The following is a 26,637-nucleotide window of genomic DNA, read 5'->3' as shown; positions in this document are numbered from 1 at the left end:
CTTTACACTGAATATTATCCCCAGAATTTAGCCTTACAGTACATGTTTGTTTGTTACATGTATGTTCATTAGTTATATATATGTATGGGGGTAATTAGTAGCATTTTAGGAAACACCTGACCCTTACAGACAGGGGATCCACAGGCTCTGTAATGCTGTGGTTTAGCTCTACCTGCACATACAGTGTTCCCATACAAATCTTTATATATAATTCCAAATCTATCAGCATGTTACACAGTGCTCTCCGTCTCCATTGTCTGAAATGTAATGAAATTTAGCCCAAATATATAATTTTGTTCATGGAAGAATTGTAGAGATATATCAGAAATATACATACTGCTGTTGATTTCATCACTTAGAAAGAAACATGTTTTTAAGTTTTAAGGGAAATGAACATTCAAACAGAAGACAGGGTGTGAAATATAACTGATGAAGATGGAGGGTGAGGCAGACAATGCATGCAACAAGAGTACACTACCAATACTGTCACCTGATATCAGGTGTGTGTGTCAGGGCAGATCTAGGTACGTTTGCAGACAAGAACTTGAATAATTATAAGATCAGCTTTTATTCATAGTGTGGTCACTTCGAAGAAGAAAGGCCAAACACAACAGTGCCATATTAGCGCTTTATAGAGTTCATACCAGCGTGGTGAGTAAATCTGACACGTCTTTCCACATCCAGCAGAGACACATACGGTGTCTCCACGAGGGCGGCATCAGATTTATGCTGGAAAGTTGCTTCGTTGACAGCCAGTGCACAATGCAATGATGTGATTGCCTGGATAAATGCTCTGACTGGCCATTAAGGCTAGAAATGCTCCACAGTGGTCACCGCTGGCTCATTGTTGATTTTACTGCTGTGGCTCTGGAGGTCCAGCGGGTGGCCCGCTTCGATGGGAACCCCTCGCTCTGCTTGTTTGTGAACAGTGCATGTCTCCTTTTGCGTGCTCCATGTATATAATACAAAATGCAGCCTAAACATATAACATATATGGTAAGAACTACCGCATCACCATTGCACTGCTATTTGGAAAATAATGAAAATATGATTTTTGATTTATAGATCATGCTGTGTTAATTTCAATCATTTGAACGCACAGACGAACCCGTTAATAAAGGTCAATGAACTGAACTGGAGAGACAGAGGGAGGGGACGTACGGGGAGAGGGAGGGAGGTAGAGAGACCCTGGCGGACAGAAGCAGAGAGGGAGGTTGGACCGGGAACAATAGAGAGAAACGAAGCCTACCCTGAACACCAAACAAACCGAGAGGGCGACAAAAAGAAAGCAAACCACATCGGGTGATGGAGGGAGCGCGAGCTAAGCGAAGGACATGTGAGGAATAAAAACGCGAGGATCTTTCCCGAGCGGTGGGCTTTATTCCCGTCTTTCTTTGTCACTGGATAGTATTGAAACGGATTCCGGTATGAACCCAGCAGAAGCGGCCGAGGAGGCGCCCAGCGACCCCGACACTGATGCCTTCTACAAAACAGGTAGGAAGAGCGATCGGAGCTGATCTCTCCAAATCTAAGACAAAAGCATCACACCCGAGATCAATTTGAGCCAGAGCCGCCCGAGCAAGCACGAAAGCAAGAGAGCAAGAGCAGAAATGTGCAGAAAATCAGCTGGAAGCTGCACTAGCAGATGGGAGGCAGCTGCAAACATTCTGCTTCAAATAAGGAGAAATGTTGCGCTGTTTGAGGCTTTTACGTGGATCTACAGGGTCATGTTTTTTTCCGTGTGTGTGAGTGTGTTAGCTGATGCTGCTGGTCTACAAAAGAAGGAAGAATCATGGTGGGATCACATCAAATCAGCAGCTGAAAGGCTCAGGAAAAAATGTCCAGCATGCTACAAATGGCAGTTTGTGGAGCTTCAAGAAGAAGACTGTGTTTGTTCTGATACATTTACAGAAGGCACAAGATCACTGATTCCAAATAACTAGTCTGCAAGAGGAGTGCAAGCACATCATGGAGACTGTGACAGTTCATTACAGTATCATTACGTTATACTTCCAAAATGTTTTTTAAGATCATTAAAAAAGGAGACAGCAGATCATTTCTGGTATCTTCTATAATGGTAAAGGCTGAAGCAGATATTAGCAGAACACCATGGCCACCTCTGATTATTACATAGTGGATCCAGATGTGATGCTACTTTTCTCTGCTCAGCTTTGACAAGATCTCCAACACCATGCAGCTTCAAACCCTCCACCATGTTTTACAATTAGTTGTTAGACACTTGCTGTTGTCCATCGAACACGTTGGATTTAAACCTTCATCAGATCTGCTGCCATGGCAGTGTTTTCTTCTTGTTTCCTTTCCTTAAGAATGACTTGTTGATGGAGGCGTTTCTATTGAGACCAGGCTGCATTTGTTACCTGCTGAAGTTCAGGTGCTGGTTGCTGGGTTGGGGGCATTAACTCAGCTTTCATCACTCCGAATTTCTTGGCTAGCTTTGCATGAACTCAGTTCTGTTCAAATACATTTTATTTATATACCAAACAAATCACAACAAGGCGTTAGCATGCTGTTTTGTGGAGAATCTTGCAAAGAGCTGAATTTCTGTTAGCAGTATAATGCAGTTGTTTCCATCCTGGATGCAGGTTACATTTACTATAGTGCTCCTGACCTTTAATGCAATAGAAATCAAACCAATGCCCATGTCTCTGCTCCTGAAAAGCTGTATCGCTCCACAGTTTTCCTTCTCCTGCACCTGAACTAAATTCAGCTGATTGTTTTAGGAGTGCACAGGAAGGAAACAACCATTATTGTTTCCTTTTTTATCTGCCTGGTGTGCAGTTTGTGCTTGTCAAACTGGGTTATCTTTGGAATTTTTTTATAGATTCAATTAAAGAAATGGGAATCAATTATGGGATTTTTGTGAGCGACTGTCCAAAGAAAACATTTGAAAGACATCCATAAAGCCTGGACAATAATTGCTCAAGACCACTTTATACAATGAAAGTCTTGGAAGCAAACTGAGGGTTGGCTGAGACTTTAGCACAGTACTGTGTGGCTTCAGGTGTGTGACACAGTTTCCCACACTGGGATGTGACACACATGCTGGGGTGCACTCAATGAACCCATCAACACCAGTTTTGGTACCAAGAGAACAAGTCATGTAAAGATGCCACCTGTGTGGCAACACTGCCCTTATTTACGGAGACCAACACGTATGTCAGAGCGCTCGTTTACAGTTCAGCATGCCAATGAAACTTCTCACACTGAGGCTGACCCCCTCCATCCATCACCGGATATTAGATTTTCTCACCAACTGCCCTCAGACTGTCAAGCTGAGCAAGTACATATCCTCCATCCTCCCTCTGAGCACCGGAGTCCCCAGAGGCATAGTGCTGAGCTGCTTCCTGTATTATCCATAGCCATTCTCCATAGTCATCATAGCCACGGAGGACACCGCTGTACAGCACAACATGTGATTTCTCACATGACGACACAAGAGGAACAGCTGCAATGTAAAAATCTAAAAAAACTAAAAGAGTTTATTGTGTAATTTAGCAGGAGTTTGGGAGTACTACGGATGCTTGGGGTTTTTGCCCGAACACTGACAAACTTAGTAGCTGATTAGCTACTATTTCTAATGCCCTGGCATTTTATCAGTGTTGAATCTGGATTCAAACCCCTGTTCAATTTCAATTCAATTCAATTCAGTTTTATTTATAAAGCGCCAAATCACAACAACAGTCGCCTCAAGGCGCTTTATATTGCACAGTAGATAGCACAATAATAGATACAGAGAAAAACCCAACAATCATATGACCCCCTATGAGCAAGCACTTTGGCGACAGTGGGAAGGAAAAACTCCCTTTTAACAGGAAGAAACCTCTGGCAGAACCAGGCTCAGGGAGGGGCGGGGCCATCTGCTGCGACCGGTTGGGGTGAGAGAAGGAAGACAGGATAAAGACATGCTGTGGAAGAGAGACAGAGATTAATAACAGGTATGAGCCAATGCAGAGAGGTCTGTTAACACATAGTGAGTGAGAAAGGTGACTGGAAAGGAAAAACTCAATGCATCATGGGAATCCCCGGCAGCCTGCGTCTACTGCAACATAACTAAGGGAGGATTCAGGGTCACCTGATCCAGCCCTAACTATACCCCTGTTTCTATAATACAGCATGTTGTGTTCTGAAGTGTAAATGGTCACAGGCAGAGCCAGAAAAACCTTCTTCTTCACGATGTTTATATTCTCTCGCTGATCTTTATTGGCTCAATTCTGGAATAGTTTGGGAACAATTAAAAAATTGATTTCTCAACTCTCTGCGTGCAGCAAAAGTTAAAACTGATTAGATACTCATTTGGCTTTTACTATTTAAACATCAAAATGTAGTCATCCTTTCTTTTGTGAACAATAAAAAACACATATTTGGGCTAAATTGCATCTGTGTGTTTGAACAGTTGTGAAGATTTTTGTCCTGTAGGTGATCAAATGTTAGACTGACAAGGACAAAATCAGAGATGGCGCTGTTCCACTTCATTTCTAAAACCAATTCCACTTATTATTCTACCAGTAAACTGCTTGTACATCATGTTTCTGTCTCCTAAAAACAACTAGAAATTAGCCTTTAAACCTGGCGTGTGTATAAAATGTCCTTTGCATTCATGATGGCCTCCGTCTTGTGGAGCTGGTTCAGTCTGCTGTCAGATGTGTGAGCCTCATGGTGATTCTACAGCTTTTGTTTGTTTAGTTTATTAAATGGGGGAACAATATAATACAAACCCTCAATAAATTCTGTTTTTATGTATCAAGACATAAAATCACCTGACATGACCAGTTCTTACAACAACCTTAGATGAACAACAACAAATGACATATTACATCCTGGTATTACTGAACAAAAATGGAAACAAAAATAAAAGCATACATTTACTGCTTTCATAGAAATTAGGAGGGTAAGCAACAGCCAGCTGCTGCTCATCAATTGTACGTGATTAACCGATCATCAGAAGTGTGACCAGTTTTAAAACAGTAAAGCAGTTATTGCTGCCCATCAGTCAGGGAAGGCTCGCGTGGTCATTTCCAAACCATTCTACAGTGAGAATGATTATTCACAAGTGGGAAAGTTCAACACAGTTTCCAGTCATATTACAAACAGTTTAAGTGCTTGCGTTGTTATAAAGATTAGAAGTGCAGCTGCACTGATGCACCGTTTGTCTGAGTCCAGGTTGTGATGAAATATGAAAAATGTGATGTGAGGCTTTGGTGCATCTGCACTTGTCCATCCGTCCATCCATTCCGTTACACGTACACTTCAGGGTTGCAGCAGGGTTGGAGCCTATCGTAGGCAGGCTGAGCTGCAGGGCGAAACTGCAATAGCACGAATACGACTGCTTTGTTTGCATTAATACTAACGTCAGATTACATATTCATCTGCTCTGACGTTAACATCATTCATTTAAAGACCAAATATAAGGTCTAATATTACCCACCGAAACACGATTAGGTATTTCTGTTTCTATACATCGTATAATAATAACTGTAATATAATTTTACTATTAGTTAGCAACTCTTCCTATTTGGAGATCATCAAAATTATTAGCAAAATGTGAAAAGTGGCTAATTTCTGTTACTTATTGAAAGTTTTATTTATTCATTTTTCCTTTGGGAAGGAAACATGCAACAAAAGAGGGAGGAGAAAACGGGGAATGTCATAACAGTAACCTAGGCTGTAGGACTGGACTCCTACATATCTCTACACATCTCTGTACATGCACTTAATAACGTACTTTAATAAAATACCTCGTAACTGTTTTTGACTGTTCACTGTCAGTCTGCACACTGCTGATTTGCACAGGTTTTAAATGTGAGTTTTAACTTTAGTTTCTTCTTGTATCTGGTCGGGGAAAAGCATTTCGCTGCATGTCGTACTGTATGTGACTGTGTTTGTGACAAAAATGAGCTCTCAAGGAATTAATCAATTTTTCCATGAAACATATTTCTTCTACTGTGTCCAGCCATTGTGTGTAGTATATATGAAGCTAAATATGTCCTCTAAGAGAACATTGTCCCAGAGTTTTTGTAGTTGTGTAAATGACCAAAGAACGTGAGAGCGACTGACGTTCGCCCACGTCGTCTCTAACCGTGCTGGGCTGTAGCTAACAGTTTTCCTGCAAAAAGGAGGCAGATTAAGTGATTCTATCCAAATTCTCTCCATCATTTTTAATGATCTGATGATTGCTGTGTCTTCTACATGCCAATCACTCTGACTCTCTTTGGGGTCTCACAGGTTTTCCTATTTAATCTTGTGTGAGGTTGAGCCTTTCCCAAATGTAGTTTCTTATCGTTCCATCTAGTCGTGTACTCTGGAGAGCATCAGCAGGCCACGTGTCTCATTTGGGCAGTTTAATAATAAACTGTGAAATTAGGCAAAGCTAGCCCACTGTGTGTTAAATTTGACCCCGGGTCTGCCTCCTGCCCAAAGGAACCGAGACATCAACTTCTCCCTGTAAACAATGAGTTGTCCACTTGGTTATTTCTCGCACTGTTTACTCACTTGAAGTTTCTTTCAGTTCAGTTTTTGGGTGATTAGGATACCCAGGTTTTGATTTAGATTCACTTCACTTCATATTTCTGTCTGATAACCTTGTAGGGTGTAAAATTAATGGACACAACTGGAATTTGGGAGCTCTTCTTTCCTCATAATGCGGCATTCGGTCCTTTGTTTTGTTCCTGTCCTATCGATGGGAGGTCTAATGGACCTAAGAACTGTTTAATGCTGTCTTCATAATGTCTCAGAATAATCTTTGAAGATTTATTCGACTTCCTGTGGTTCATGGACTGATGCATTAGTCAAAGGATCTATAATCTTACTTGTTGGATTTGTTACTGTGTTGGGATCTTGGTCAGATTTGTAGGTTTGTTTTGCAAATCTCAGTTTCAAAATCCAGTATTTGTTTTTAATTTTTCTTTTGTTGTATTTTTCATGACTTTCCTTAATGTTTTCACCAGCTTGTCATATTTTGCTCTCCTCACCTTCTTGTGTAGGCTCTTTTCTCCTTATGGCTTTGTCTGTATCCCACACAAGAGTTGGACATATTATCCATTTCACTCTCCCTAATGTCACCTTTGATTTCCTTTCTGGCTAATTCGTTGTTTAGGATACTAATATTAGGTCTCCTTTATTTATGTTATTCAGATGAATCGTTACATCAATGTCTTCCTAATGAGCGGCCCTTTAGTACTGAGTAATGAGTGGAGTGTTTTTTCTAAAGCATGCCTCCAAAATTAAACATGCCTGGCTCGTTAATGAAGGACCAAGATTGTCTATCAACATTTGACTCGACAAATGTGACGAATCTATCCAAGCTGTGACTACGACAGTCCTACTTTTTCTGCCTCACGTTTCCTTAAACACGTCAAAGTTAAGAAAAGAGGAAGTCAAAGTGGCCGTTCGAGGTCTTCTCTGTTTGTGCTGTCATTGGTGGCTCCTTGACCTGGACCCCACGTCTTCCAGCTCTTTGCATGCTTCCTGTGCACTGGTGCATATTTTTTCACAGCATTTGAAAACAGATCCTATTCTCCTTTAATGCTCTCTTTATACCAGAGTATTCTTTGCTGTTTTCTACAGTTTGGGATTTGTAGTCGTGACTGAAGTTGCCCACGTGAATCTTCTCCTTATTCCAAGCTTCTTTCAGAACCATGTCTTTGGCTGTAAGCTCTTGAAGGTTAATGATGATAGATCTTGTGGGAGCACTGGGTCATGGTTTGTTTACTGGGGACAAACCATGAGGTACTTTATTTTTAGGTCAGGGTCCTGTGGTAGCTGGAGCTCAGTGCTCAAGAAAGTCTCAATGAACTGTAGCACCAAGTTTCCCACCTCTCCTCCTCTGCTCCAAAAATACATGTGCTGTTTCTTCTTGACTATATCAGTAAGGTTGTCTTGCTTGGCCCTCTTCACCCCCCTCTACCTGCACCATGTGTGTCTCAGCTTCTTCTACTTTCTCCAATAGGATTGCTTCACCATACAAATGCTGTAGAATTTGGTGCTGATTGTTTGTCCTCTGTGTTTCATTTTCAATTTAAGTCTTCATTGTCTCTTTTTAGCACATTACTCCAGAAATCAAGTCTTCTGATTCAGTGTGTTATTTCCACCATGCCATACTTCTACTACCATTTCTAGCTTGGTCCACTGTTGTGTTGTGGTGCTTTTCTATTCACTGGCTTTTACAGAGAAAAATATCATATATGAAAATAGCTTGAAAATAGTTATTTGTGAGACTTAAACTTTGTATCTAGGCAAAAAGAAAATTAATATTTTGAAGAATTAAGAATCTTTAACACGCAACACACGGGTCTCTAACGCACAGCCGCTCGCAGGAGGGTACAGTGGAATGTTATGCTAATCAGCAGTTTATAAATAGGATGCTAAATTATCAGACGGAAACAGGAAGTAACACAGATGCATTCATACCTACACACATGCAATCAGAGAGCAGTGTCTGAGTGTTTATCAGATATCTGACGCCAGCTGTCTCTCAATAGCTGCTACTGTTGCTATGCTACCAGAATAATAGCAACTTTGTATGTATTTATTAACATAACAGCAGAACTTAGTACGTCATTCTGCTCTTTGTTTTACAAACACATGAAGCACAGCAGCTCCTCATCGAAGACCACCTTCTGTAGCTACGTTGTTAAATGCAGCACCACAGATTTCTTGGTGAATGACAGTTTTTATGTCAAATGTGTTTCTTCATACTGACACACTACCTATTCACACGAGACCGATTCCCACTATGCTCCTCATATTCCAGAAGCCAGGAGTCGAGCGAGCACTTGTATGCATGAGAAGGTAATTAGAGTTAATTTTCTCAGCTAATCTGTTGAAAGCCATGAGTAATGTCTGTAGCCATGGAGACGTTTAGAAACGATAAAGGGTGGCAGCTGCTCCAAACAAAGTTCACTTGGAAATTTCAGTAAGATCACAGATAGCATAATGTTGCAGCTTTGTCACCTCATAGCCACACGGTTCCAGCGAGGCCCTCAGCTTTCCCAGTGTGATTTTGCTAGTTTACTGGTCTGCTCCTTGAGAGCATCTCAGTAAATTATTAATTTAAGCACAATTGCTCTGTACCAAGATGGTTCCTTTTAGTGTTGAGCTGGAAGTGTACACACAGAATCGTGTGTAATGCCAGGAAACGGGAAGTTTCTTTGTTTTAATAGACACCACCACACTTTACAGTTCGTGCGTCCTGATCATTTCCACTTGTTGCAAGCAGCCTTTACCTAACCGCTTCATTAGGTGTCTTGAATGGACAGTTTTGTCCAATCATCAGTGATAACTGTGGGGCAGCCATCACTGAGAAACTAAGTAAGTACTAAGCAACATACAAACAGAGGTAGCTGGTATAAGGTATATTAAATCATGCCAAGAAAATTATAGACACTACAAACTGTTTAACATTATTGATGGGCATAACTGATGCTGTCTATTTCAGGCTTTTATGCTGTGTTATTATTACCAGCAGGTACCTTAATAATAACAGACCACTAATCAGGTCATTTTTTTTTTTTTTACAGTTTATTGGCATTTTGCCTTTATTGGACAACAAACTGGCCGTGGGTCAGACTCAAACCTGCCATGACCCTGCTGGCCATGTGGCACGTGGGCGCCTGCTCACCCACTGAGCTAAAGCTACACACATAAGGTAACCTGATAGTTAAAGGGCTAATGTTAAGGTATAACTTTGTAATAGTTATAATTAGAGCTGGGCGATAAAACGATAACATATGTATTGCGAAATAACTTTTTCTCGATAGAAAAATTAAACTATTGCGATAGGCCTCATCTCTCTTGTCCTCTTAAAAAATAGAAAAAAGAACAGCCAATCCAAATTAAGTAGCGCAGAGCTGAACCAATCACAGCCACAGCGTCACGTCACGTGACTTGTTACGTACAGCACAAGCGCCAAGGCGCACATGTGTATTTGTTTTTGCAGCCGGGCTGCCCAGGTAATGAAGGAAATGAGTTTGCCTACTAGAGAAAAATCAACCGAGAGCGTGACCGAAGGTTACCGAAGAAAAAACAGATGATGGTTCCAATTCCGGAGAGCTTGTCGAACGGAAGGGCCACAGAAGTTCCGTAGTGTGAAGGTATTTCGGCTATTTCAAGTCTGACAAAAAACAGAGTAGCGCGCACTGTAAATTGTGCCGAAAGCAAGTCTGGAAATACAATAAAGCGGTGCGTGCTCAATCTCTGACTGAAAGTGCTGATTCGTCATTCGGCTTTTGTCAGACTAAAGTAACTGTTAAAACTGTTTGAAAAGCTAAGCTATACAACAAGGAGAGATTGAGAATTTCCTTTTAGTTCTCAGTTTATTTGATATTGACAAAAGTTAGTCAATTTTGTCTGTTCTTCTGTAAAACAAACTAAGATTTATTTTTAGAATTAATATTTTGTTTCTAAGTGGAATTGACAATTTAGTCTGTTTTGTTTTTTCTGTTTTGAAACTTAAACGCTTTAGCGGCTGCCTTTTGTGTAGTTTGCAATATTTGCCTTTATTTATCTGAAACTGAAGTCTCATGTTCCTTAAGTACATCTACCCTGTTGAACTTATTATGGGAAATAAATATTTTAATTAAAACAAGCTGCTAATTATTTCACATTTTACTTGTGAGCAACGGCACATTTAAATCTTACAAATATAGTTATTTGGCTTATATCGTGATATATATCGTTATCGCCTGAAATGAAAAAAACATATCGTGATATGAAAAAATCTTATATCGCCCAGCTCTAGTTATAATACTTGTTTTTGATCCGTAACAAATTTAAGAATGAAAAGACACTGTGTGTGTGTGTGTGTGTGGTCTGCAAACAGGTACACTACATGGGTGAATGATTTGTCTTTCACTGCTTCCTAAAGCTTACAGCCAGGTGAACCTTGAATACCAGCACTTTGAGAGGGGTCAGAGTTTATGATCAGTGTTTGACAGCCTGATGTCAGGGCTGCTGTTTAAATCAGTGACTGACTTGTGTGCTGATTAAAGCCAATGACAAAGACTACTGTTTGAATACAGCCTACAGTCTACACTGACTGATTCTAATCCACTGGTATTACCAGCAGTCAAATGGATACCTTTGATTATCTGGTACCATAAAGCTGATGCTCTTGTTGATCACTGTCATTTCTGAGTTTTTTCTTCCGTTCATTTTCCATCTTCTTCTGATAGTAGTACTTTTCCTGATCCATGGAAAGGACAAATAAGGGCAAAATTAGCCATTGCTCTGTTGTTTCTTGTTCACCCTTCTTAAATGCCTTCAGTGTCGAAGAGCAGAATGATTATGGAAGATCACATGTTTGGTTGTTCATTGAAAATATTTTAAAGGACTCATCCATTCCTACAGTGAGAAAGTGAAAGAGTCTAGATCTCCTTATCTCAACAATCTCATAAACCTTAGTAAGAATAATCCCAGGGTGTTATTTGGCATCATTAACAGCACGCTCTAGTCATCCTTTCATCAACTTATGATGACTGTACCTCACAATTGCAAGAACATGATGGGCTTGAGATCCAAAATCTCCTTAACTTACAACACTGATGCTCTTTACAAGAAAGGTCAGAGCAGACTCATCAGGAAGGCCAGCTCTGCTCTCGGATGCTCCGTCGACCCACTTCCACAGGTGGAAGGAGACATAGCATCACTCATGGACGATGTCTCCCAGCCCACGCATGAAGCTGTTGCAGAACTGGACAGCTCCTTCAGTGACAGCCTGCTGCATCCTTGGTGCACAAAGGAGCAAGGATGCTCTTTGCTCTTTTGCTCTTTTTAAGATAAAATTTAGTTCCACTGATTGTTCCACTCATGGTTCCACTGATTGTTAATGACTGACTCATTGCACTGTGGGAACCCTAACCAGACCCCTGACTTCCTTTTTCACCATAATGCAATACACACTAGTGAGCATTTAGTGGACATATTTCTTTAAGAGCATAAAGCAGCCTTCTCTTGAGCTTGTGGTGAACAGTAACAACAATAGCACTGACATATTGACCTTTGTTGTGTTTTCCTTATTGATCTTATGCCAACAATTTCTTTTCTTTGAGATTTATAGCAAGCGGAGTGTCCTGTTTCTTTAAGTGAGACCTCAGTCCTGAGTCATGGTGAGGAAACCTGGGAGGAGGAGCTACATATCTATTATTGAAGAGTGTGTGTGTGTGTGTCAGGGTGGGGGCGGGGTGTATGCCACTTTCATCAGGAACAATAAGAAGCTCCTGAGGAGAGAGTTAGGGATTCCCTCCTTCCCTTCCTCCATCTCTCATTGTCTTCCACTCGCACACCCAGTGTCAAGTACAGTGGCAGATGGGTGTGAAAAATGAAGTGTGTGTGTGTGTGTGTGTGTGTGTGTGTGTGTGTGTGTGTGTGTATGTGTGTTGGACAGACAGTCAGAAACAGAGAGAGGGGAAGGAGATGCAGCTTAACTGGATTAGCTCTTATTACTCACCAGGGGACAAGCAAAGCAAAGGGTGAGAGGAAGAAGGGGAGACAGAGAGAGAAAGAGGGAGAGAGGGGGTGTTAAATAGATAAATACAAAGAAAGGATTTCCTCTCCTCCCCCTTCTTCTTTTGTCTCCTCTCTCCTTTAAAAGCTTTCTAGTCTTTGGACAACTGCAGCCATATGGTGTGTGCATGTGTGTAAGTGTGAGTGTAATGAGCATCCGTTTGGACTGTAATCAATCACAGAGACATTTTATAGACATGTATGTGAGTGTGTGTGTGAGTGTGTGTGTGTGTGTGTTACAAGCTGATTAGTAGTGCCAGCTAATAGATTGTGTGAGCAGGTATTTGCCTTTGTCCGTGTGTGTGTGTGTGTGTGTGTGTGTGTGCGTGTGTGCGTGTGCGTGTGTGTGAGTCAGAGAAAGGAAGCTGTTATCATGATTGACAGACGACAACAGAGCTGCTAAAAGCCACTGATAGGCTGTTAAGATCGTTTCTATAATATCATTACAGAGGAAATAGAAAGTTGGTAGAGAAGGGTGAAATTTTACAGACAGCCTAAATCCAGAATTTATTTGACTGTAGAAAGCGGCTGAAGTTGGGGGACTTATTCTCCTTTTTTATGCATTTAAACATTGGCATTCTTCAAAGAGTGTGATTTGCCCAGTGCAGACGCACAGCAGAGATTTGTCCTTTTGACGTGGCTCTTCTAAGTTGTACCATACGTTGGTTTCTCCTCTACAGAGGTCACAGAAGCACTCGTCCTATGTTATTTAATGTGTGTTTGGGAGTTTTGTCCATGGGATGTCAGAGGTCAACGTACTTGGATGTCATGCTTGGAGAAAATTCAATGTTTCTCTGATAAACCTGTGACATAAGGTTGACAGTGTTATTCAGTTTGTCATTCTGTTTCCTCCTTGTTCAGTTCAATTCAGTTTTGTTTATTTACAACAAGAGTCACCTCAAGGTGCTTTATATTGTGAGGTCGAGAGCTACAATAATAGAGAGAAGCCCCAACAATCAGGCCACTCCCTCTGAGCAAGCACTTTGGCAACAGTGGGAAGGAAAAACTTCTTATTAACAGGAAGAAACCTCCAGCAGAGCCAGGCTCAGGGAGGGGCGGGGCCATCTGCTGCGACCGGTTGGGGATGAGGGGAGGAAGACAGGATAAAAGATGTGCTATGGAAGACAGCCAGAGATTAATAATAACTTACAATTAAATGCAGAGTGCTGTATAAACACATGGTGAGTGAAATCAGGTGAGAGAAGGAGAAAAGCTCAATGCATCATGGGAATACCCGGCAGCCTACGTCTATTGCAGCATAACTAAGGGAGGATTCAGGGTCACCTGGTCCAGCCCTAACTATATGCTTTAGCAAAAAGGAAAGTTTGAAGCCTAATCTTGAAAGTAGAGATAGTGTCTGTCTCCTGAATCCAAACTGGAAGCTGGTTCCACAGAAGAGGGGCTTGAAAACTGAAGGCTCTGCCTCCCATTCTACTTTTAAATACTCTAGGAACAACAAGTAAGCCTGCAGTGCGAGAGCGAAGTGCTCTAATGGGGTGATATGGTACTACAAGGTCATTAAGATAAGATGGGGCCTGATTATTTAAGACCTTGTATGTGAGGAGCAGGATTTAGAATTCTGGATTTAACAGGAAGCCAATGAAGGGAAGCCAAAACAGGAGAAATCTGCTCTCTCTTTCTAGTCCCTGTCAGGACTCTTGCTGCAGCATTTTGGATGAGCTGAAGGCTTTTCAGGGAGTTTTTAGGACATCCTGATAATAATGAATTACAACTAGAAAAATTTGCATTTCCTGCGAAAATGCTGTGTGGATGCCTTTACGCTGAAGCTGTCTGCTGAAAAGATGAAAAAGATGAAAAGTTGCATGGTGGTGAAAAAAAAAAAATTGCGCTGAGCAGGATTCGAACCTGGCCCTCCTGGACTCAAGGTAGCTACTCATCTCACTGATCCAAACTCATTCTCACAAAGAAGAGGTGGAGAGACGGACAATTCTGCTGAAATTAGCAGAAGCTGCTGAGAATTGTGCTGATAAGAGGTGAAAAGGCTGAAAATTTTGCAGAAAATAGGTGAATCAGCAGAATTTCTGCTGAAAATAGGTAAAGAAGCAGAAAGTTGTGCTGAAAAGAGGTGAATCAGCAGAATTTCTGCTCAAAACTGTTTTTTCTGAAAACAGCTGAGATTTGTGCTAATAAGAGGTGACGAAAAGGCTGAAAATTTTGCAGAAGAGGTGAATAAGCAGAATTTGGGCTGAAAAGAAGTGTAAATTCTGCTGAAAAGAGTTCAATCAGCAGAATTTCTGCTGAAAAGAGTTCTGCAGAACTCTTTTCAGAATTCTGCTGAAAAGATGTTTTTGCTGAAAATAGCTGAACAAGCTGGGATTTGTGCTGAAAAGTGGTGAAAAAACTGAAAATTTAGCTGAAAAGGGGTGAAAAAGCTGAAATTGAGTTAAAAAAGTTTAAGTGTTAACTGAAAGAAATGTTGCCATAAGCGGGATTTGAACCCGGGCCTCCCAGTCTGAGAACGGATGCTCATCTCACTGAGCTAAAACACAGGTAATCCCGGCAAAGAAAATCAGTGACACCACTGATAATATTGCAGAAATGGGCAAAAAATATTGCAAAAAAAATTCAATATCTCAAAAAGTATAGAAGTTATGAGCACCAAAAGTCATAGCAATAATTAGCAGAAAGAGCAGAATTTTTTAAAGTTTGAACTGAGAAAATCGGCTGAAAACTGAGGGAGTAGTTAGACGACAAAAAACGTACGGAAGCAACCAGAATAAAGTATAATAAAGAACTAGAAAAAGTTTGCATTTCCTGCGAAAATGCTGTGTGGATGCCTTAACGCTGAAGCTGTCTGCTGAAAAAGCTGAAAAAGTTGAAAAGTTGCAAAAAGTTGTATGGTGGTGAAAAAAAAATTTCACCCTGAGCAAGATTCGAACCTGGCCGTCCTGGTCTCAAGGCGGCTACTCATCTCACTGAGCTAAACTCACTCTGACAAAGAAAAGGTGGACAGACTGACAATTGTGCTGAAATGAGCAGAAGCTGCTGAGAATTGTGCTGATAAGAGGTTAAAAGGCTGAAAATTTTGCAGAAAAGAGGTGAATCAGCAGAATTTCTGCTGAAAAGAGGTAAAGAAGCAGAAAGTTGCGTTGAAAAGAGATGAATCAGCAGAATTTCTGCTCAAAAGAGGTTTTCTCTGAAAACAGCTGAGATTTGTGCTAATAAGAGGTGAAAAGGCAGAAAATTTTGCAGAAGAGGTGAATAAGCAGAATTTGGGCTGAAAAGAAGTGAAAATTCTGCTGAAAAGACTTCAATCAGCAGAACTTCTGCTGAAAAGAGGTGAATGAGCAGAATTCTGCTGAAAAGAGGTTTTTGCTGAAAAGGGGTTAAAAAGGTGGGATTTGTGCTGAAAAGTGGTGAAAAAACTTAAACTTTTGCTGAAAAGGGGTGAAAAAGCTGAAATTTGTGTTGAAAAGAGTTAAAAAAGTTCAAGTGTGAACTTAAAGAAATGTTGCCATAAGCGGGATTTGAACCCGGCCCTCCCAGTCTGAGAACGGATGCTCATCTCAATGAGCTAAAACACAGGTCAACTCGGCAAGAAAAATCAGCGAGGCCACTGATAATATGGCAGAAATGGGCAAAAAATATTGCAAAAAAAATTCAATATCTCAAAAAGTATAGGAGTTATGAGCACCAAAAGTCATAGCACCCATTAGCAGAAACAGCAGAATTTTTTAAAGTTTGAACGGTGAAAATTGGGTGAAAACTGAAGGAGTAGTTAACGTCCAAAAAACGTACGGAAGCAACTTGAAAAAGAAAAATAAAGAACTAGAAAAATTTGCATTTCCTGCGAAAATGCTGTGTGGATGCCTTAACGCTGAAGTTGCCTGCTGAAAAGCTGAAAAAGTTGAAAACTTGCAAAAAGTTATAGGGCAGTGAAGAAACTCAAATTTCTGCTGAAAACAGGTGAAGAAGCAGAAAATTTTTGCTGAAAAGTGATGAAAAGCCAAAAATTCTACTGAAAGGGGTAAAGATGGAGAAATTTTGGCTGAAAAGTGGTGGAAAAATAACTTTGCCCTGGGCAGGATTCCAACCTGGCCCTCCTGGTATTAAGGCGGCCACTCAGCTCACTGAGCCAAACTCATTGCGACCAAGAATAGATGGAGAGACTGACAATTTCTGCTGAAAAGAGGTAAAGAAGGAAAAACTTGCGCTAAAAAGAGATGAATCAGCAGAATTTCTGCTCAAAAGAGGTTTTTTCTGAAAAAAGCTGATATTTGTGCTGATAAGAGGTGAAAAGGCTGAAAATTTTGCAGAAGAGGTGAATAAGCAGAATTTGGCCTTAAAAGAAGTGAAAATTTGGCTGAAAAGAGTTCAATCAGCAGAATTTCTGCTGAAAAGAGTTCTGCAGAACTTCAGAACTCACAATTCTACTGAAACGAGGTGAAGAAGAGGTGTTGGGCTGTTGAGAAGAGTTAAATAAGTTGAACTGATGTTTGGGTAGAAATACTATGATTTGGCAATAATACTGCATTTTAGCACAACTCCTGAGATTTGATTGAAATACTATGATTTAGAAGAAATATTATGACTTTGTACAAATACAATGTTTTGGCACAAATACTATGATTCTATGATTTAGTTTGAATGCTATGATTTGAAACAAACACTATGATTTGGCAGAAATACTATTATTTAGTAGAAATACTATGATTTACCAAAAGTACAATGTTTCTGCAAAAATACTATGATTTTGCAGAAATACTATGGCTTAGTAGTAATACTATAACATCACAGATATATGATGATTTTACAGACATAGTATGTTTTTCCACAAATACTACGATTTCGCTCAAAAACTATGAAATTGCAGTAATACTATGATTTTGAAGGAATACTATGATTTGGTAGAAATGCTATGTTTTAACATAAGTAATATCTTTTGACAGAAATTTCTGCTAAAAGATACTATTTCTGCTTTTTAGCAGAAATACTGTAATTTTGTACAAATACTATGATTTGGGATAAATACTATGATTTGGCAGATATACTGTAATCAGCACATATACTATAACATGACAGAAATTCCTCCACTTAGTAGTAATACTATAGCTTAACAGAAATGTTATGTTTTGGCACAAAAACCATGATTTGGCAAAAATACTATGATTTAGCAGAAATACTATGATTGAGCAGAAGTACTAAGATGTAGTAGAAGTACTTTGATTTAACAGAAATACTATTATGGAGTAGTAATACTTTCTGCAATCAGAGGTACTGCTTCTGTCTGCTTCATCAGGCTGTGTACTTGTATGTATTTCTACCATGGAGCGTTAACAAGAATCTGAGGTCCGTATTAGACAAACTGCTAACATCATAAAACTTTGCAGAATTGTAATAAATTAGCAATATAAATTACAGGTCTGTGATAGTGTATAAATTTGTAGTGAAAAAGAACCATGTGGACCAAGGTGGAATTGAACCCACGACCTTTGGGCTGCAGACCCGTGTCATTACCAAATGCGCCACCGGCAAAGAGAGCCAGTGCCTGGAAAACAGGGAGATGAGCAGTCAGAATTAGATCGCGGTGAGAGGCGTAAAGCGCCGTTTTTTGGAGTTACAAAATGTCGTGTAACTCAAAAACTAGGTGGGATAGAAGCACAATTCCTTTACTGGGTGAATCAGCAGAATTTCATGAACTTTGACTGCGATAGCTCTTTGTACCTCCGTCGCGGAGATATGACGAGAGAAGAAACGGCTTCATTTTAAGAGTTTGAAAACAAACGTAATTTATGGCTCAAGAGTTTGAAAACAAACGTAATTCATGGCTCAACAGTAAGATGACAGTAAAAACTGCTCCAACCGTGAGTGTCAGCAGTGTCTGAAGATGAATTGGCACAAGCCTCTCGTCTTAACTTTGCTTTATTGAAATTATTGTGGCATGCAGATGAATCTTGCAAAGAAGCTCACAAGGAGAGATTGAGCCTGTATTTCCACCCCAAGCTGGTAGGGGGAATTTTTTATTGAACATACTTGCTTGTGCCACAATGTGCTTCAAGGGTCAATAACAGCATAACAGAACTCGATTATGGTACTGCATTCTTCCTATAAAACAATAACTGTCAGTGACTTTGTACCGTAGTATAAACACAACATTCAAGACAACAGTTAAAAGTAACGTAACCATAAACAATGAAACAAGAACATCTAAAATGCAGCACATGTCCCAAGGCATGATGGGAGAGAACTAGCTGTTCCCCCAACACGCCACATTATTTATGATTTATGATTTGGCAGAAACACTGGGACTTGGTATAAATACTATGATTTACATGAAATACTTTGACTTAGCAGAAATTCTGTAATCTAGCAAAAAGCACTTCAGCATAGCAGAAATTCTATGATTGAGCAGAATTACTAGGATTTAGCACAAACACTATGATTTGTCTAAAAAAAACCCTTTATTTTGCAGTTATATTGTGATTTGGCAGAAATATTATGCTTTGGAACAAATACCAAGATTTGGCAGAAATACTATGAGCAGTAATAATATAACATAGCAGAAATACTGTTATTTTGTGGAAATACTATGCTTTGGCACAAATACCATGATTTGGCCAAAATACTATGATTTAGCAGAAATACTAAGATGTAGTAGAAGTACTTTGATTTAACAGAAATACTATTATGGAGGAGTAATACTTTAACATGGGAGAAATATTGATACAGACACACAAACATACACATACACAGAGCCTAAAGGGAACAGTGGCTGTTAAGAGTCTGGGCTTGGTATATCTAGGTCAGTTAAATTAGCTGCACCTGCTGTAATCACCCCTTACACACACAGACACAGAGAGAGGTAGAAGTTTTCTGCAGTGTATTTCTTTCATTCACATTCAGGACTCCCCTCGAATCTCCTGGTCTCAAGGCAGCTACTCATCTCACTGAGCCAAACTCATTCTCACAAAAAAGAGGTAGATAGACTGACAATTGTGCTGAAATTATCAGAAGCTGCTGAGAACTGTGCTGATAAAAGGCAAAAAGGATGAAAATTTTGCAGAAAAGAGGTGAATCAGCAGAATTTCTGCAGAAAAGAGGCAAAGAAGCAGAACGTTGCGCTGAAAAGAGGTGAATCAGCAGAGTTTCTGCTGAAAAGAGTTTTTTTTTTTCTGAAAACCGCCAAAAAAGCTGGAATTTGTGCTGAAAAGGGGTGAAAAAAATGAAAATTTTGCTGAAAAGGGGTGAAGAAGCTAAAGTATACCAAATCAAAGTATTTGTGCCAAAACATGGTATTTCTGCCATATTGTGGTATTTGCGCCACAAAAGTTACTACATTACAACATGAATACGGATTAAAGATGAAAGAAACTGGCAACAAATTCCTCCACTACAAACCAGTCTGATACCACTTCTTTGCAGTGTTCACGTTTACTAAGGCACTAACCAAAAGGCGCCACAAGAGGGCACTCCAACACAAGAGATGACCTATGTACACTGATGCACTTAGTAACAGTCAGCCTCCTACTTAGCCACTACGTAATACAGCGATATTACAGTGTACAAATTCACATAAATTTGCAGGGGGAACAAACAAAGCAGGAACAAGCCCAAAACAATCAAATAACTGTGCTGCCATAGCTATCGCTAACTAGCACATACGCTAAAGGTAACTAAAACCAATACACACAAGTAGCAGGGTAAACATCTTAAGCATGGAACATTAACTCACGTTTATGTGACACACACCATCCCCAACAAATACAGGATGGGCTATTTGCTCCCCTTCCCAGCAGCTCTCTCCTCAATCGTTAGCCCAGGAACGAAGGAAGACCATCTAGCTCAGAAGTCCCATGAATTCCCTCACTGCTCAGAGGCTGCTGGGTAATGTAGCTCACACTAACACAGGTTTTTCTACAAGCACAAATACTATAACATAGCAGAAATACTGTGATTTTGTTGAAATACTATGCTTTAGGACAAATACTATGATTTGGCACAAATACTATGATATAGCAGCAATACTATGTTTTGGTACAAATGCTGCGCTTAGGCACAAATATTATGATTTGGCAGACACTATGATTTAGCAGAGATAATATGATTTGGCAGAAATACTAAACTTTGGCACAAATACTATAATTGAGTGCAAGTACTTTAAGATAACAGAAATACTATGATTTAGCAGAAATACAATGTTTTTGCAGAAACACTGTAATTTCACTCAAATACTTTGAAATAGCCGTAATACTATGATTTGGCAGAACATAACAGAAATTCTACGACTTAGTAGTAATACTATAACATAACAGAAATATTAATTGGGCACAAATACTATAATTTGGCACAAGTACCATGTTTTGACAAAATCCCATAATTTGGCATAAATACTATGATTTGGCAGACACTATGATTTAGCAGAGATAATATCATTTGGCAGAAATACTAAACTTTGGCACAAATACAATAATTGAGTACTTTAAGATGAGAGAAATACTATGATTTTGCAGAAATACAATGTTTTTGCAGAAACACTGTAATTTCACTCAAATACTATGACTTAGAAGTAATACTATGATTTGGCAGAAATACTATGTTTCAGTACAAATACTATGACAAAGCAGAAATACTATGACTTAGAAGTAATACTATAACAAAAGGGATTCCTCAAAATACTATGAAATTGCAGTAATTCTATGATTTGGCAGAAATACTGTACTTCGTACAAATACAATGCTTTGGTACAAATACTATATTTTGATTTCAATACTATGATTTGGCACGAGTAGTATGATTTAGTACAAATACTACGAATTGGCAGAAATACTGTGACTTAGTAGTAATACTATAACATAACAGATATACTATGATTTTGCAGACAGTCTATGTTTTTGCACAACTAGCACAATATGGCAGAAATACTATGATTTGGCACAAGTACTATGATTTAGTACAAATACTCTTATTGGCACAAATACTATGTTTCAGTACAAATACTACGATTTGGCAATAATACTGGGTTTTAGCACAACTACTGAGATTTGGGTGAAATACTATGATTTAGAAGAAATACTATGACTTCGTACAAATATAATGTTTTGGTTCAAATAATATGATTTGCAAAAAATACTATGATTTGGTACAAGTACCATGATTTAGTACAAATACTACAATTTCGCTCAAATACTATGAAATTGCAGTGATACTATGATTTTGAAGGAATACTATGATTTGGTAGAAATACTATGCCTTAGTAGTAATACTATAACATAGCAGATATAATGTGATTTTGCAGACATAGTATGGTTTTGCACAAATACTACGATTTCGCTCAAATACTATGGAATTGCAGTAATACTATGATTTGGAATACTATGATTTGGTAGGAATACTATGCCTTAGTAGTAATACTATAACATAACAGATATACTATGATTTTGCAGAAATTCTATGTTTTTGCACAAATACTACAACAACTACTACTACAAATACTACAAGAAATATTTGGGCAGTAATACTATGATTTGCTATAAATACTATTATTTGGCACATATACTATAATCAGCAGATATACTGTAACATAACAGAAATTCTACGACTTAGTAGTAACACTATAATATAACAGAAATTTTAACTGGGCACAAATAACATGATTTGGCACAAATACCATGATTTGGCAAAAAGATACCATGATTTGGCACAAATACGATCATATTGCAGAAATACTATGATTGGGTACAAATACTATGATTTGGCAGAAATACTATGATTTAGCAGAAATACTATGTTTTAACATAAATAATATCTTTTGACACAAATTTCTGCTAAAAGGTACTATTTCTGCTTTTTAGCAGAAATACTGTAATTTTGCACAAATACTATGATTTGGGATAAATACTATGATTTGGCAGATATACTATATTCAGCAAATATTCTATAACGTAACACACATTCCTCCACTTAGTAGTAATACTATAACATAAAATAAATATTATGGTTTTGCCCCAAAACCATGATTTGGCACAAACACCATGATTTTTCAAAAATACTATGATTTAGCAGAAATACTATGATTGAGCAGAAGTACTAAGATGTAGTAGAAGTACTTTGATTTAGCACAAATACTATTATGGAGGAGTAATACTTTAACATGGGAGAAATATTGATACTCACACACGCATACACAGAGAGCAAAGTGTACAGGGGCTGTTGAGAGTCTGGGCTTGGTATATCTAGGTCAGCTAAATTAGCTGCACCTGCTGTAATCAGCACTTACACACACAGACACAGAGAGAGCTATGGGTTTTCTTCAGTGTATTTCTCACATTAAGGATTCCCCTCGAACAAATGGCCATAATTTCCTAACCGTAGGAGCTAGAACGGTCATTCTGACACCGTTTTGTTCAGAAGAGATGGGGGAATCTGCAGGTCTTCATAATTCAGAGATAAAATATAAATTATTGAAGATATATGACTTGTAACACACTGTAACTGAGTAGAGGCAAAGCAAAACTGCCTTGACTTGCGCTCAAACAACGTTTTGTAACTCTAAATCTATATGGAGCATCAAAATCATTCTTTCACCGTAAGAAACAGCAGGCTTTGGTGAACAGTCATGGAAATTTTCAGGTCTCTGTTGAAATCCATCAAAAAGATATGACGAGAGAAAAAAGTGCCTCATTTCCAGAGTTTGAAATCTGAAGAGATCTGAGCAAGGCACGAATTTCCTACCCTCAAACAAGTGTAACTCATCTCAAAACGGTAATAGGTGGGAAAAAAATTCTTGAATTGTGAGCATCAGGGATGTCTGAAGATATATGGGCACAAGCCTCATGTCTCAACTTTGTTTCGTTAAGGAGATATGACGATTTGAAAATGCCTCTCATTAGAGAATTCCAGCGCTGATTTTGAAGAAACTCTCCATTGAGTTTCTATGGAGAGTTTTGAACTTTATGTTACTCTGAGGAGATTTGCAAAAAATCTATAAGTCCCACAACAATGATGGTGACATTTTCTGAAAGCCAGCAAAAATACCTACGTTTTGATGTATAATTTGTGGGGGTTGAGTGGAAATTGAGCGAGTAGCAAGAAGTCGTTCAGACATGAAGAGAAAATTCAGAAAGGACGAGTGCACACTCTGAGTTAATTGCATAGCAACCATAACAACGCATGTATTTTCTGAAAAATCCCAATTTTGCAACTGAAAACTTAAAGAGGTATAAAATTAAAACGGTAGAAGATCTGAAAAAGCTGAATCACACAGCAATAGCCCAATAGTCTGAGAACATTTTAAAGTTTGAATGGAGTTTCTAGGTGAAAGTATGACAAAGTAGTTAAGTTTCAAAAACAAGCAAGTTTTAGCAGAATTTCTGAAGATTTCCATTCATTTCAATGGGACAAATTAAAGGAAAAAAGTGTAATATTTTAAAAAGTATAACAGTAATAAACACCAAAAGTCATAGCAGACATTAGCAGAAAGAGCAGAACAGTATAGAGTTTGAACGGAGAAAATCGGCTGAAAACTGAGGCAGTAGTTAAACGGCAAAAAACGTACGGAAGCAACTTGAAGAATAACTAGAAAAATTTGCATTTCCTGCGAAAATGCTGTGTGGATGCCTTAACGCTGAAGCTGTCTGCTGAAAAGCTGAAAAGATGAAAAGTTGCAAAAAGTTATATGGTGGTGAAAAAAAAATGTCACCCTGAGCAGGATTCGAACCTGGCCCTCCTGGGCAGAAGGCAGCTACTCATCTCACTGTGCCAAATTCACTCTCACAAGGTAAGAGATGGAGAGACTGACAATTATGGTGAAATGAGCAGAAGCTGCTGAGAATTGTGCTGATAAGAGGTGAAAAGGCTGAAAAGAGGTGAATCAGCAGAATTTCTGCAGAAAAGAGGCAAAGAAGCAGAAACTTGCGCTGAAAAGAGATGAATCAGCAGAGTTTCTGCTGAAAAGAGGTTTTTTTTCTGAAAACAGCCAAAAAAGCTGGAATTTGTGCTGAAAAGGGTGAAAAAATTGAAAATTTTGCTGAAAAGGGGTGAAGAAGCTAAAGTATACCAAATCAAAGTATTTGTGCCAAAACATAGTGTTTCTGCCATATTATGGTACTACTACATTACAACATGAATACAGATTGAAGATGAAAGAAACTGGCAACAAATTCCTCCACTACAAACCAGTCTGATACCACTTCTTTGCAGTGTTCATGTTTACTATTGCACTACCCAAAAGGCGCCACAAGAGGGCACTCCAACACAAGAGATGAGGTGAATGAGCAGAATTTCTGCTGAAAAGAGGCAGAAGGTTCTGTATGTAGAAAAAGAAATACTGTTGAACCATGTGTGAAATAAATAAAGAAATGAAATGAAAGAACAACCTGGTTCTGCTCAAATTCACCAATCAGAGGTACTGCCTCAGTCTGCTTCATCAGGCTGTATACTTGTTTCTGCCATGGAGCGTTAACAAGAATGTGAGGTCCATATTAGAAAAGCTGCTAAAATCATAAAAGTTTGCAGAATTGTAATAAATTAGCAATATAAATTACAGGTCTGTGATAGTGTATAAATTTGTAGTGAAAAAAAAAAAACGTGGACAAAGGTGGGATTGAACCCACGACCTTAGAGCTGCAGAGCCGTGTCATTACTGATTGCGCCACCTGGAAAGGGGATGGCGATCTGAAAGACAGATACTTGGGCAGTCAGAAAATAGATCGCGGTGAGAGGCGAAAAACGCCGTTTTTTGGAGTTACAAAACGTCGTGTAACTCAAAAACTAGGAGGGCTAGCAGCATAATTCTTGTACTGGGTGAATCAGCGGACTTTGGTGTATTTTGAGTGCGGTTTTCATAGCTCGTTCTACCTCCGTCGCGGAGATATGACGAGAGAAGAAACGGCTTCATTTCCAGAGTTTGAAGACTGAGAGAAGGACAGATTTCCACCCCTCAAACAAACGTAATTCATTGCTCAACGGTAAGATAATTGTAAAAACTGCTTCCACTGTGAGTGTCAGCAGTGTCTGAAGATATATTGGCACAAGCCTCATGTCCTAACTGTGGTTTGTTAAAGAGATATGGCGATTTTAAAATGCCTCCCGATACAGAATTTCAGCTCTGAATTTCAAAACCTCCCCATAGACTTTGAATGGGGAGTATTGAGACCTTGTGTCACTCCGAGGCAAATTGCGAAAAAACGGTAAATCTCACAATAAAGATAGTGACATTGCCTGAAAGCCAGCAAAAATACCTACGTTTTGATGTATAATTTGTGGGGGTTGAGTGGAAATTGAGTGAGTAGCAAGAAGTTGTTTAGACATGAAGAGAAAATTCAGAACGGACCAGCACTCACTCTGACTTAATTGCATAGCAACCATAGCAACGCATGTATTTTCTGAAAAATCACAATTTTGCAACTGAAAACTTAAAGAGAGATAAGATTAAAACGGTAGAAGATCTGAAAAAGCTGAATCAGACAGGAATAGCCCAATAATCTGAGAACATTTTAAAGTTTGAATGGAGTTTCTAGGTGAAAGCATGAGAACGTAGTTAAGTTTGAAAGACAAGCAAGTTTTAGCAGAATTGTGGAAGTTTCCCATTCATTTCAATGGGACAAATTAAAGGAAAAAAGTGTAATATTTTAAAAAGTATAAGAGTAATAAACACCAAAAGTCATAGCTGGAATTAGCAGAAAGGGCAGAACAGTTTAGAGTTTGAACCGAGAAAATCGGCTGAAAATTGGAGGAGTAGTTAAGTGCCGAAAAACGTACGGAAGCAACAGGAATAATAAAGAACTAGAAAAATTTGCATTTCCTGCGAAAATGCAGTGTGGATGCTGTAACGCTGAAGCTGTCTGCTAAAAATAGCTGAAAAAGCTGAAAAGTAGCAAAAAATTGTAATATATTTGGAGAAGCATAAGAACTTAGCAAAAATGTAAAAACTTAGCAGAACTGCAATAATGTAAAGAAAACATAATACTCGGCAGAAATAAAATAACCTAGCAGAACTTAGCAGAAATATTGTAACTTAGCAGAAACATGATAACTTCTCAGAAATACAGAAATTTAGCAAATATGGTACAAGATTACAGAGATACTTTATTTAAACAAAAATACCTAAACACTGCAGAAATACTGTGATTTAGGACAAATACTACAACATAGCAGAAA

The 26,637-nt window shown here is 38.9% G+C and overlaps 1 protein-coding gene across 5 annotated transcripts in view; it reads left to right on the top strand.

Annotated features, from left to right (window-relative positions):
- Positions 1–1,184: 1,184 nt before the first annotated feature.
- The window catches only part of kalrna (kalirin RhoGEF kinase a), a 182,539-nt gene continuing 157,086 nt past the window's right edge, over positions 1,185–26,637 (top strand). For 3 of the 5 annotated variants that reach the window (XM_019353082.2, XM_025903564.1, XM_019353083.2), the window contains exon 1: positions 1,186–1,494. In XM_019353082.2, coding sequence (XP_019208627.1) covers positions 1,428–1,494 — 67 coding nt within the window. In that variant the 5' untranslated portion in view covers positions 1,186–1,427. Of the gene's footprint in view, positions 1,495–26,637 lie in introns of all 5 variants that reach the window. The other 2 variants (XM_019353081.2, XM_019353079.2) reach the window with 1 other exon arrangement.

The sequence above is a fragment of the Oreochromis niloticus genome, linkage group LG16, assembly GCF_001858045.2.
Source record: "Oreochromis niloticus isolate F11D_XX linkage group LG16, O_niloticus_UMD_NMBU, whole genome shotgun sequence".
In the NCBI taxonomy this organism is placed as follows: Eukaryota; Metazoa; Chordata; class Actinopteri; order Cichliformes; family Cichlidae; genus Oreochromis; species Oreochromis niloticus.
The sequence above is the reverse complement of the archived record's forward strand: the minus strand, read 5'-3'. Positions and strand labels throughout refer to the sequence as shown.